The sequence below is a fragment of the Hordeum vulgare genome, chromosome 2H, assembly GCF_904849725.1.
Source record: "Hordeum vulgare subsp. vulgare chromosome 2H, MorexV3_pseudomolecules_assembly, whole genome shotgun sequence".
Taxonomy (NCBI): Eukaryota; Viridiplantae; Streptophyta; class Magnoliopsida; order Poales; family Poaceae; genus Hordeum; species Hordeum vulgare.
In genome coordinates this window covers 403,485,828-403,496,405 of record NC_058519.1, presented here as the reverse complement: position 1 = coordinate 403,496,405, position 10,578 = coordinate 403,485,828, and the positions used below count along the sequence as shown (strand labels likewise).

General features: G+C 48.0%; 1 protein-coding gene across 1 annotated transcript; it reads left to right on the top strand.

The window, feature by feature from the left end:
* Positions 1 to 6,534: 6,534 nt before the first annotated feature.
* Positions 6,535 to 8,840, top strand: LOC123430163 (transcription factor BHLH6-like). The gene is made up of 4 exons (XM_045114061.1): positions 6,535 to 6,688; positions 6,788 to 7,010; positions 7,111 to 7,539; positions 8,418 to 8,840. The coding sequence occupies exons 1-4, from the start codon at positions 6,609 to 6,611 to the stop codon at positions 8,517 to 8,519; spliced, it is 834 nt and encodes a 277-aa protein (XP_044969996.1). The 5' UTR covers positions 6,535 to 6,608; the 3' UTR covers positions 8,520 to 8,840.
* Positions 8,841 to 10,578: the final 1,738 nt, after the last annotated feature.

The following is a 10,578-nucleotide window of genomic DNA, read 5'->3' as shown; positions in this document are numbered from 1 at the left end:
CACTTATGTTCCGTGACGTTTCAAAACGTCTTCGGTGCCTTGCTTCTAAGCCATTAAGTATTTTGCACTGAACTATCGTGTAGTCGTCAGAAACGTGTATGTCGGATGTTCACAACATCCACAGACGATGCTTGAGGTGCAGCACACCAAGTGGTGCATTAAGGACATAAGCCTTCTGCGCAGCAACGAGGACAATCCTCGGTTTTACAAACTTAGTCTGCAAAGTTAACTACTATCAACTTTCAACTAAATTTTCTCTAGGAACATATAAAAACAGTAGAGCTATAGCGCAAGCTACATCGTAATTCGCAAAGACCATTAGACTATGTTCATGAAAATTAGTTAAATTAATCATATTACTTAAGAACCCCCACTCAAAAAGTACATCTCTCTAGTCATTTGAGTGGTACATGATCCAAATCCACTATCTCAAGTCCGATCATCACGTGAGTCGAGAATAGTTTCAGTGGTAAGCATCTCTATGCTAATCATATCAACTATACGATTCATGCTCGACCTTTCGGTCTCATGTGTTCCGAGGCCATGTCTGCACATGCTAGGCTCGTCAAGCTTAACCTGAGTGTTCCGCGTGTGCAACTGGTTTGCACCCGTTGTATGTGAACGTTGAGTCTATCACACCCGATCATCACGTGGTGTCTCGAAATGAAGAACTGTCGCAACGGTGCACAGTCAGGGAGAACACAATTTCGTCTTGAAATTTTAGTGAGAGATCACCTCATAATGCTACCGTCGTTCTAGGCAAGATAAGGTGCATAAAGGATTAACATCACATGCAATTCATAAGTGACATGATATGGCCATCATCATGCGCTTCTTGATCTCCATCACCAAAGCACCGGCACGATATTCTTGTCACCGGCGTCACACCATGATCTCCATCACCATGATCTCCATCAACGTGTCGCCATCGGTGTTGTCGTGCTACTCATGCTATTACTACTAAAGCTACGTCCTAGCAATATAGTAAACGCATCTGCAAGCACAAACGTTAGTTTAAAGACAACCCTATGGCTCCTGCCGGTTGCCGTACCATCGACGTGCAAGCCGATATTAACTATTACAACATGATCATCTCATACATCCAATATATCACATCACATCATTGGCCCTATCACATCACAAGCATACCCTGCAAAAACAAGTTAGACGTCCTCTAATTTTGTTGTTGCATGTCTTACGTGGTGACCATGGGTATCTAGTAGGATCGCATCTTACTTATGCAAACACCACAACGGAGATATATGAATTGCTATTTAACCTCATCCAAGGACCTCCTCGGTCAAATCCGATTCAACTAAAGTTGGAGAAACTGACACTTGCGAGTCATCTTTGAGCAACGGGGTTACTCATAGCGATGAAACCAGTCTCTCGTAAGCGTACGAGTAATGTCGGTCCAAGCCGCTTCAATCCAACAATACCGCGGAATCAAGAAAAGACTAAGGAGGGCAGCAAAATGCACATCACCGCCCACAAAAAATTTTGTGTTCTACTCGAGATTACATCTACGCATGAACCTAGCTCATGATGCCACTTTGGAGAACGTCGCATGGGAAACAAAAAATTTCCTACGCGCACGAAGACCTATCATGGTGATGTCCATCTACGAGAGGGGATGTGTGATCTACGTACCCTTGTAGACCGTACAGCAGAAGCGTTAGTGAACGCGGTTGATGTAGTGGAACGTCCTCACGTCCCTCGATCCGCCCCGCGAACCGTCCCGCGATCAGTCCCACGATCTAGTGCCGAATGGACGGCACCTCCGCGTTCAGCACACGTACAGCTCGACGATGATCTCAGCCTTCTTGATCCAGCAAGAGAGACGGAGAGGTAGAAGAGTTCTCCGGCAGCGTGACGGCGCTCCGGAGGTTGGTGATGATCTCGTCTCGGCAGGGCTCCGCCCGAGCTCCGCAGAAACACGATCTAGAGGTAAAACCGTGGAGATATGTGGTCGGGCTGCCGTGGCAAAGTTGTCTCAAATCAGCCCTAAAACCTCCGTATACATAGGGGGAAGAGGGGGAGCCTTGCCTTGGGGTCCAAGGACCCCAAAGGGGTTCGGCCGAGCCAAGGGGGGAGTCCTCCCCTTCCAAACCGAATCCAACTAGGTTTGGAAGGAGGAGTCCTTCCCCCTTTTCCCACCTCCTTTTTTTTCTCTTTGATTTTCTTCCTATGGCGCATAGGGCCTTCTTGGGCTGTCCCACCAGCCCACTAAGGGCTGGTGCGCCACCCCCAAGGCCTATGGGCTTCCCCGGGGTGGGTTGCCCCCCCCCCCTATATCAATCTTCGTTTTCGGACCATTCTGGAAACCCTCGTGACGTCCGTGATCTCATCCGGGACTCCGAACAACATTCAGTAACCAACCATATAACTCAAATACGCATAAAACAACGTCGAACCTTAAGTGTGCAGACCCTGCGGGTTCGAGAACTATGTAGACATGACCCGAGTGACTCCTCGGTCAATATCCAATAGCGGGACCTGGATGCCCATATTGGATCCTACATATTCTACGAAGATCTTATCGTTTGAACCTCAGTGCCAAGGATTCATATAATCTCGTATGTCATTCCCTTTGTCCTTCGGTATGTTACTTGCCCGAGATTCGATCGTCAGTATCCGCATACCTATTTCAATCTCGTTTACCAGCAAGTCTCTTTACTCGTTCCGTAATACAAGATCCCGCAACTTACATTAAGTCACATTGCTTGCAAGGCTTGTGTGTGATGTTGTATTACCGAGTGGGCCCCGAGATACCTCTCTGTCACACGGAGTGACAAATCCCAGTCTCGATCCATACTAACTCAACTAACACCTTAGGAGATACCTGTAGAGCATCTTTATAGTCACCCAGTTACGTTGCGACGTTTGATACACATAAAGCATTCCTCTGGTGTCAGTGAGTTATATGATCTCATGGTCATAGGAACAAATACTTGACACGCAGAAAACAGTAGCAACAAAATGACACGATCAACATGCTACGTCTATTAGTTTGGGTCTAGTCCATCACATGATTCTCCTAATGATGTGATCCCGTTATCAAGTAACAACACTTGCCTATGGCCAGGAAACCTTGGCCATCTTTGATCAACGAGCTAGTCAACTAGAGGCTTACTAGGGACAGTGTTTTGTCTATGTATCCACACAAGTATTGTGTTTCCAATCAATACAATTATAGCATGGATAATAAACGATTATCATGAACAAAGAAATATAATAATAACTAATTTATTATTGCCTCTAGGGCAAATTTCCAACAGGGCCATCTTCCTCAGCCGCGGCTGAAGCGGTGGCATGATCCGAACGAGCCCCCTGGTTGTTGAGGCAGAGAGCGGGGGCCGCCCTCTTCCTCTGGCCATCGTCGAGGTCTAGAACTGACTCAAGCCGGAGATGAAGAAAGGGAGTTGGATGGAGATGCTCTAGGAAGAAGGATGAGCATCACCTCCTACAATCCCCCAGATTTATAGGACATGATGCGGAGGCTGGCTCTTCCCTACTTCCAAGAGTCACTGCCCACTTCCACCAATTTGCTCACCCACGATCACGGGCGAGTAGGCGGCCGCCCCACTCCTCCAATCAGGGGTGCGACGTTCGTCACGGCTTAAAGTCCAAGGCACCACGTGCCTGCCTACAGCTGTGCATGTAGCACGCATGGCGAAAACGGCCAATCGTGGTAGGCCCGCCCCCCGCGCGGGTTTCTCGGCCACCCCGCACACAACTCCCACTACGCGCATTCAAGAGCGCGCAACAGAAAAATTGGCAGGAGAAGCTGAAGCCCTAACTAGGCCTCGAGTCTCGGCCACGCGTGCCCTTGCACTATTTGGGCCTAGCCCAACAACGCCTCACGCACGTGTATGTCCCAGGCCCGGGGGCTCCTGTCGGTGCACTAAAGAAGGGATCTTTAGCGCCCCTGACTTCTGCACAGGTAGTAGTATCCCTCGACGGGCCTTGCCAGGGACATCGGGAGGCAGGGGCGAAGATCACAAGAACCTCTTAGACTGACAGCAAGGCGACAACCACGGCAAGCCCCTTTCTGCCGGGGGAGGCTAGCAAAGAAGCCATCAAATCCGGAGCGGGGGCTGGCAGAGTCCCCGGCAAGACGACCCCGACAAGGTCACTTTCCAAAATGTCGCGCCAAGGTTACCTTGAAGGCCCCCGAAGCCTCAAGACCGAAGACCAGAAGCAAGGCCCCGGCAAGCCCCTTCACCGGGAAGAAGGCAGTAAGACCCCAGAAAGCTCCTTGCCGGGGGAGAAACCAACGCTTTAGCATGACTCACCCCCGGCAGGGCCCCCAAGCACAGTTGGGCCAACGCAAGGGCCAGCTGCCGCCTAGCCACTTGATACATGTCGCTCCATTCGACGTGTGTCGAGCGGAACCTGGGGGCACTATGCCGATGGGACGACCGCTTGTCCCATCTCCAGGGCACGTGACGAAGCCATTAATGCGTCTGCCAAGACGCCAGAACCACTATAGCATACTATGCAACTTGTGGGTGCACTATTCTACTTTGCATCTTGTGAAAACCCAATGCCACCCCTATGGGAGACCCCTTCAGCCTTTAAAAGGGGGCCCTGGGCATGCATTTGGGAAGGTTAGCCAGTTAGACAATCGACGCTTAGCAGCTGATCATCTCTACACCATTAACACGAAACAGGAGTAGGGTTTTACGCCTCCGAGCGGACCGAACCTGGGTAAAAAACGATCGTGCCCCGATCCTTAGGTCTGCTCTTGGCACATCCGCCTCCCCCGCCGAACCGTAAGGAGCCCGTAGGTTCCGTAGGTGTTCGTGTTCCACGACAAGGTGTGATCAAGATCACAAATATATTTGTGAAAACATAAAATGTCCAGATCTGTAATCATGACACTCGGTCCTGGTGGCAAGAATTAAGCATAGAAAAGTCCTAGCTAGCAACATCTATCTGAGAACATATTGGATACTAGGGATCAAGCCCTAACACATTGACAACTATTACATCTGAAATATCATCCAAATCCCATCTATCCTCAGTATGCGAAGAAGGCGGTTACTTACATATGGATGTGAGCATCATGAGGTTGTTGATGGAGAAGGGTTGACGATGACGATGGTGGCGATTCCCTCTCTCTGGAGCCAGAGGTGGTCTCCTGATTAGGGCTCCCAATGAAAAACATGAGGTGACGGTGGCTTCGTATCACAAAACACGATGAAACTTCTCTATGATTTTTGAACCGGGGGGGGGGGGGGGCTGTCAATTTATAGCACCGGAATCGGGTCAAATCGGTGCTCACGGGCCCCACAAAGACATGTATTGCGGCTCAAAGGTAGCCGCGCCACCCGTCCATGTGGACTCCTATTGGCCCTTCTTGGTACTTGTTAGCTCCAATATTTTCTATATAATCTCCAAAAAAAATCATCCAATTTTGAAAGCTTTTATTTCTGTTCAAAACAACGTCAGTGTGGGATAGTTGTTTTCAGAATTTTTTTCCATAGAAGTTATCACTAAAGCATATTGAAGAGGTATGGTTCAGAATGAAGTATGTAGCTTCTATGGTTCAGATTTTTGTTTTCAAAATAGTTGTCACTAAAATCTTCTGAAGAAGTATGGTTCAGATTTTGAAAATTCATGTGTTCTTCTTTAGCACGGCATGACCAAAAAAATCCTTGTAGCTCCAAGACCGCTTACAAAAGTAAGAAAGGAGTCATTCATATTATTCTATTCAACCTTCTTTATTCTACACACATGCTTAAATTATGACATGGGGTCGTCCTATTAGTAAATCCAGACATTCACGTTATAGAATATGTGTTTTTAGTAGTCATGTTTAGGTACTATCAGGGACGAATTTAGGGGGGAGAGGGGGGCTAGACCCCCCTAACAAATCGATTCTTCTACTATGATTGTGATTGTTGTAGGCAAAAAAATTCACTTCATATGAACTTTGCCCCCTTCATGAACAAACTTGCCCCCTCTATGCATGAATGTTGGCTCCGTCTTTGATACTTCTCCCCTGTTTTATAATATTAGAGCATTTCTAACACTGTTTTTGAAAGTACATTAGTATTAAAAATGTTTTTATATTATGGAACGAAGGGAGTAAGGTCATCTTCAGTTTTATGTAAAGCTACTAGTTAAAAAAAAACTACTAATTAATGCCCTTGCGAAGAGCCTCATTTTGTGTCAACGAAAAGAGAAAAGGAAAGAAACTGTTGTCGTCGCGTTGGGGCTGAGCTAACAAGGCACGTGTGTTAGTAGACTAGTAGTACGAGTAGTAAATCGAGCTATCACGAATGCTCCATGTGCTAGATTAGCCAAACTTAATTAATAATCCCGCACGCGAGACAGTGCTCTGCGCGTGAAAGAGAGTGGCGTGCGTGTCCGCCTTGAATTTCCCCACGTTTTTCGCCTGGTCGTTACGCGGAGGCGGAGACCACAGGCCAGCGCGTCCCTGTCCCGTGCGCGGGGCCCGCCAGCCAGCCACTCATGCTAGCCCGCGCCTATATATAAGGGCTCAAAGGGACAAGTGAGAGCACCTGGAGAAAGAGCGACAGAGCAACAGAACAGAGAAGAGCATCAACTCGCGACGAATCAGAGGGGAGAAGAAACAAGACATGGACCCGGACATGGGCGAGAACTTCGCATACTACTGGGAGACGCAGCGCTACCTCGAGTCGGAGGAGCTCGTTGACAGGTACGCCTTTTTCCCGCCTTCCGGCCATCCATCGCGCCATTGTTGAGGGATTTTGGAGGAGAGGGTGACGGTGATTCAATTCATGGTACTTGGCTGCAGCATCTTCGTGGGGGCGACCGAAGACGCCATCTCGTACTACGACTCCAGCTCGCCGGACGGTTCACACTCGTCCTCGACGCTGACGGGGGCGGCCATGCCAGGGGCGGGGATCGGGATGGGTGGCACTGGGGCGAACAAGAACATCCTGATGGAACGCGACCGCCGCCGCAAGCTCAATGAGAAGCTCTACACGCTCCGCAGCGTCGTGCCCAACATCACCAAGGTGAGCGCAAGCATCTCAGCCGGCACCGGCATTGCTAGTACACAGCAGCATCTCCATCGCCGGAGAGACGATTCTAACGGCAAGTTCCTCGTCGTTGCAGATGGACAAGGCCTCGATCATCAAGGACGCCATCGAGTACATCCAACATCTGCAGGCGGAGGAGCGGCAGATGGAGGCGGAGGTGTCCGCGCTCGAGTCCGCCACCGGCGCGGACGATGACTGCGACGGCGGCCTCTCCGTGGAGCAGGTCTCCTCGGCACAGAGGAAGAAGGTGAAGCGCGCTCTGTCGGTCTCGTCCATGAACGACGCCCTGCTCGCCGCGGCGGCAGTTGCCTCGCCGCCCGTGGAGGTCCTGGAGCTGCGCGTGTCGGAGGTGAGCGAGAAGGTGCTGGTGGTGAGCGTGACGTGCAGCAAGCAGCGCGACGCCATGACCAAGGTGTGCCGCGTGCTCGAGGAGCTCCGCCTCAGGGTCATCACCGCCAACATCACTTCCGTCTCCGGCTGCCTAATGCACACCCTCTTCGTCGAGGTACGTCGCCGCCGCCGCCGCCGCCGCCATCCACAATTCATGAGAACCAGTTCTTTCGCACGATTCTATCCGATCCGATGGCTCTGTTTCTGCTTCTGTTAGATAATAAGATGACGTTGGTTGTGCTGACGTCACAGACCCCTTCTTTTTAAGTTGGTTGACTGAATTTGACTTTTACCATTGGTAGACCCTTTTAGTTTCCTCTTTTAAGGTCTTTTTAAGGTCCAAAGTCCGTAGTTTTGTTACGTCAAAAAGGTCGTTCCTCTGTTCCATTTGCGGCGTTCAACGCCACATCACACGCAAGAAACTCAAAATGCTCCAGAAAAAGAAAATATTCCTTTCCCATTCGAGGGATCTCCTCGATCCATATTTTGGGCTTTTGGCCGCTGGATCGGCGTCGCGCAACATGACCAATCAATCACATGGGAATCAATAAGCACGAGCGGCGCGGATGCCATCGCTCAGCTTGAGCACGATAGGGACGCATCGATCGCCACGTGCTTTGGATGCCCATTGATTTCGAGAGAAACGCGGGAGCCCTGGAGATCGATTTGCACGTGCTCGGTGGAAGAAGATGCTCTCTCCTGTCTGCATCTATCCTCTGATTTTTTTTCTTTTCTTTTTGTACTACTCCTACTCAGATGGAAATGCTTCTCTTTCACACGTCATGCTTGATTTGTTTTTTGGCGGGTAATTCCTTTTGCAAGTATATTCAGCACGAGCGCCACGTGCTTTATGCTAACCCCGTGCTGTATTATCGGTGGTACGGAGTAGTTTTCAATCCAGATGAGGTTTTCGATAATATTGGCTGTGGAGTTTACTTATTCCTGAGATTATATTAACACCCCTGACTGACTCGATCAATTTCCCTTTTTCAGGTAGATGAGATGGATCGCTTCCAGATGAAGGAGACGGTGGAGGCTGCTCTCTCGCAGCTTGATTCTATCGGAAGCCCGCCGCTTAGTTCGATGAGCTATTAGGGACCACTGCTACGATCACTAGTCGCTTGTCACCTATTTTCACCTCACCCAGTCTCTCTTTTGCAAGGCCAATATATCTTATGTAATGTATGCCAGAATTTTGCCTCTCTTTTTACAAGACCCATATGTGCGGACGGAGGTGAATGTTTCTTTTAGTACGAGGCAATAACTCAAGGGATAGATAATAGGCTAGGTGTGCTTTGGACCTCATGTGTAAAGGTCTTCATGAGCATGGCATGATATGCTTACTATGACATATCTATGCTGATAAATAAGGTGACTATTTCTATATATAAATGTTTGTATGAAATGTAGTGTCAATTTTCTTGGCGTTTGGTGGATAGCATTGTAGCAGGAAAAATAATCTGTCAACTGCGCCCACAAATTCTTAATTGTTATGTTTTCTGATAGATTCTATATATAAAGGAAACATTTGTTTCCACAACGTATGAAGACATATATGCGATTAGTAAAAATAGGGTATGAACCCCTAATTTTCTTGGTTTTCAATTTCTCACGAGCAGTTTTAACATGCTCCCTCTTACCCCCTATTTTCATATGTGAGGTAAGCGTATATAATAAATCTGAGTCATTCTTCTCATTCCTTCATGGTCTAATTAATTCTTGCCTTCTTACTTCACATATAAAAAAGAGAAAGTAAGAGCATCTATAACCGGACCCTTCAAATGACCCCTCATACTGTCATACGTCCGCGGATGCGCCCGGTCAGTGACCGAACAGAAGAGAAAAGAAAAAATGTGACCCAACCGGACCCCTCATATCACTCCTATATGTGTGGGGTGTCCACGAATCCTTATATCCATCTCCAATATTGAGAGGATATGAGGGCTCGCGGACGCACCCGGGCGCGCCCGGTCAGTCCACCACATAGGACGCGACACCACCTGGACCACCTTTTTTCTATATTCATTATTTTTTCTCTCTACCTCTCCATCAATCACGTGCAAGTGATCGGACATATGAGGGAGAAAATGAGAAATGTGACTGCGTAGACGGACAAATAGGCGACACGCCCGGTAACTAAATAGGCGCGTCCGCGGACGTTTAGGAAGTCACGTTTGCAATGTCTGCATGTAGATGCTCTAAGAGGGGGCATGTTAAAATTTGTCGTTTCTTAATGACTTGTGGTAATCTTGGTTTCCAGTAGGAGCAAGACCACAACATTCCTTAATTTTGTTGTTGACATGGTCACTATTGGAGCTTACCGGAAAAAAGGTCAACATACTTCATGGACGAGGTTGTGGAGGATGAACGGTATGGATTGCTCACTTGCTTAAAAACTTATTTTCCAAAATAAGAAGAAAGTATGTAAATCTCCGAATAGACCTCATACGATTGGTCAGTCGTTCCGAAGGGATCCTTTTTCTCGTACGAGAGTCTTCGCCCTTCTCCCCCTCCGTCCCAAAGAGTTCTTTCTCGAAAGATTGCCCTGTCTTTGTTTATTCTTGGAATTAGAGCAAATGACTCTAGTTCATCGTGAAATCATAAACAAGTTTGCTTGAAGTAGTAATAACGTTTTCTGATACTTGAGATCAAATAAGAAATTGATAAGAAGATAAAAAAAAGATGAAAAATTCGTAGCCCACCTTAATCCTTTTCGTTGAGGATCTTGCACTTATTCCGGTCCTATATTTAGATAACCAAGAAAGGTCTGGCAATCATGCACGACTCGTGGAGCGCCTATCGCCCTTGCACGACACTCTAAAATGCATGTTGGGTTGGGCCATCAAGAAGACTTTGACTAGGGAGACGAAGAATGGACTTGAAGAAGGTAGCATAGTCTAACATAAGAGAATGAAACACCAACCAACAAGCAAGTGGAGCATTTGGATGGAATCTCGTAGAAAAAGAGTACGCGTACTAGTGCACTCGAAGACATTAGTCCTTTTTCTACTTGCTGGCCAAAGTCAGTTTATTGAATCCCCCTTCCAAACACCAACCCAATCTCCATCCCTTGATGATAAATGAGCAAGAGCATATGTTCATAAGAAAAATATCCCCTATATAAACCTAGCTACCACTACCCGAACTTCTTACC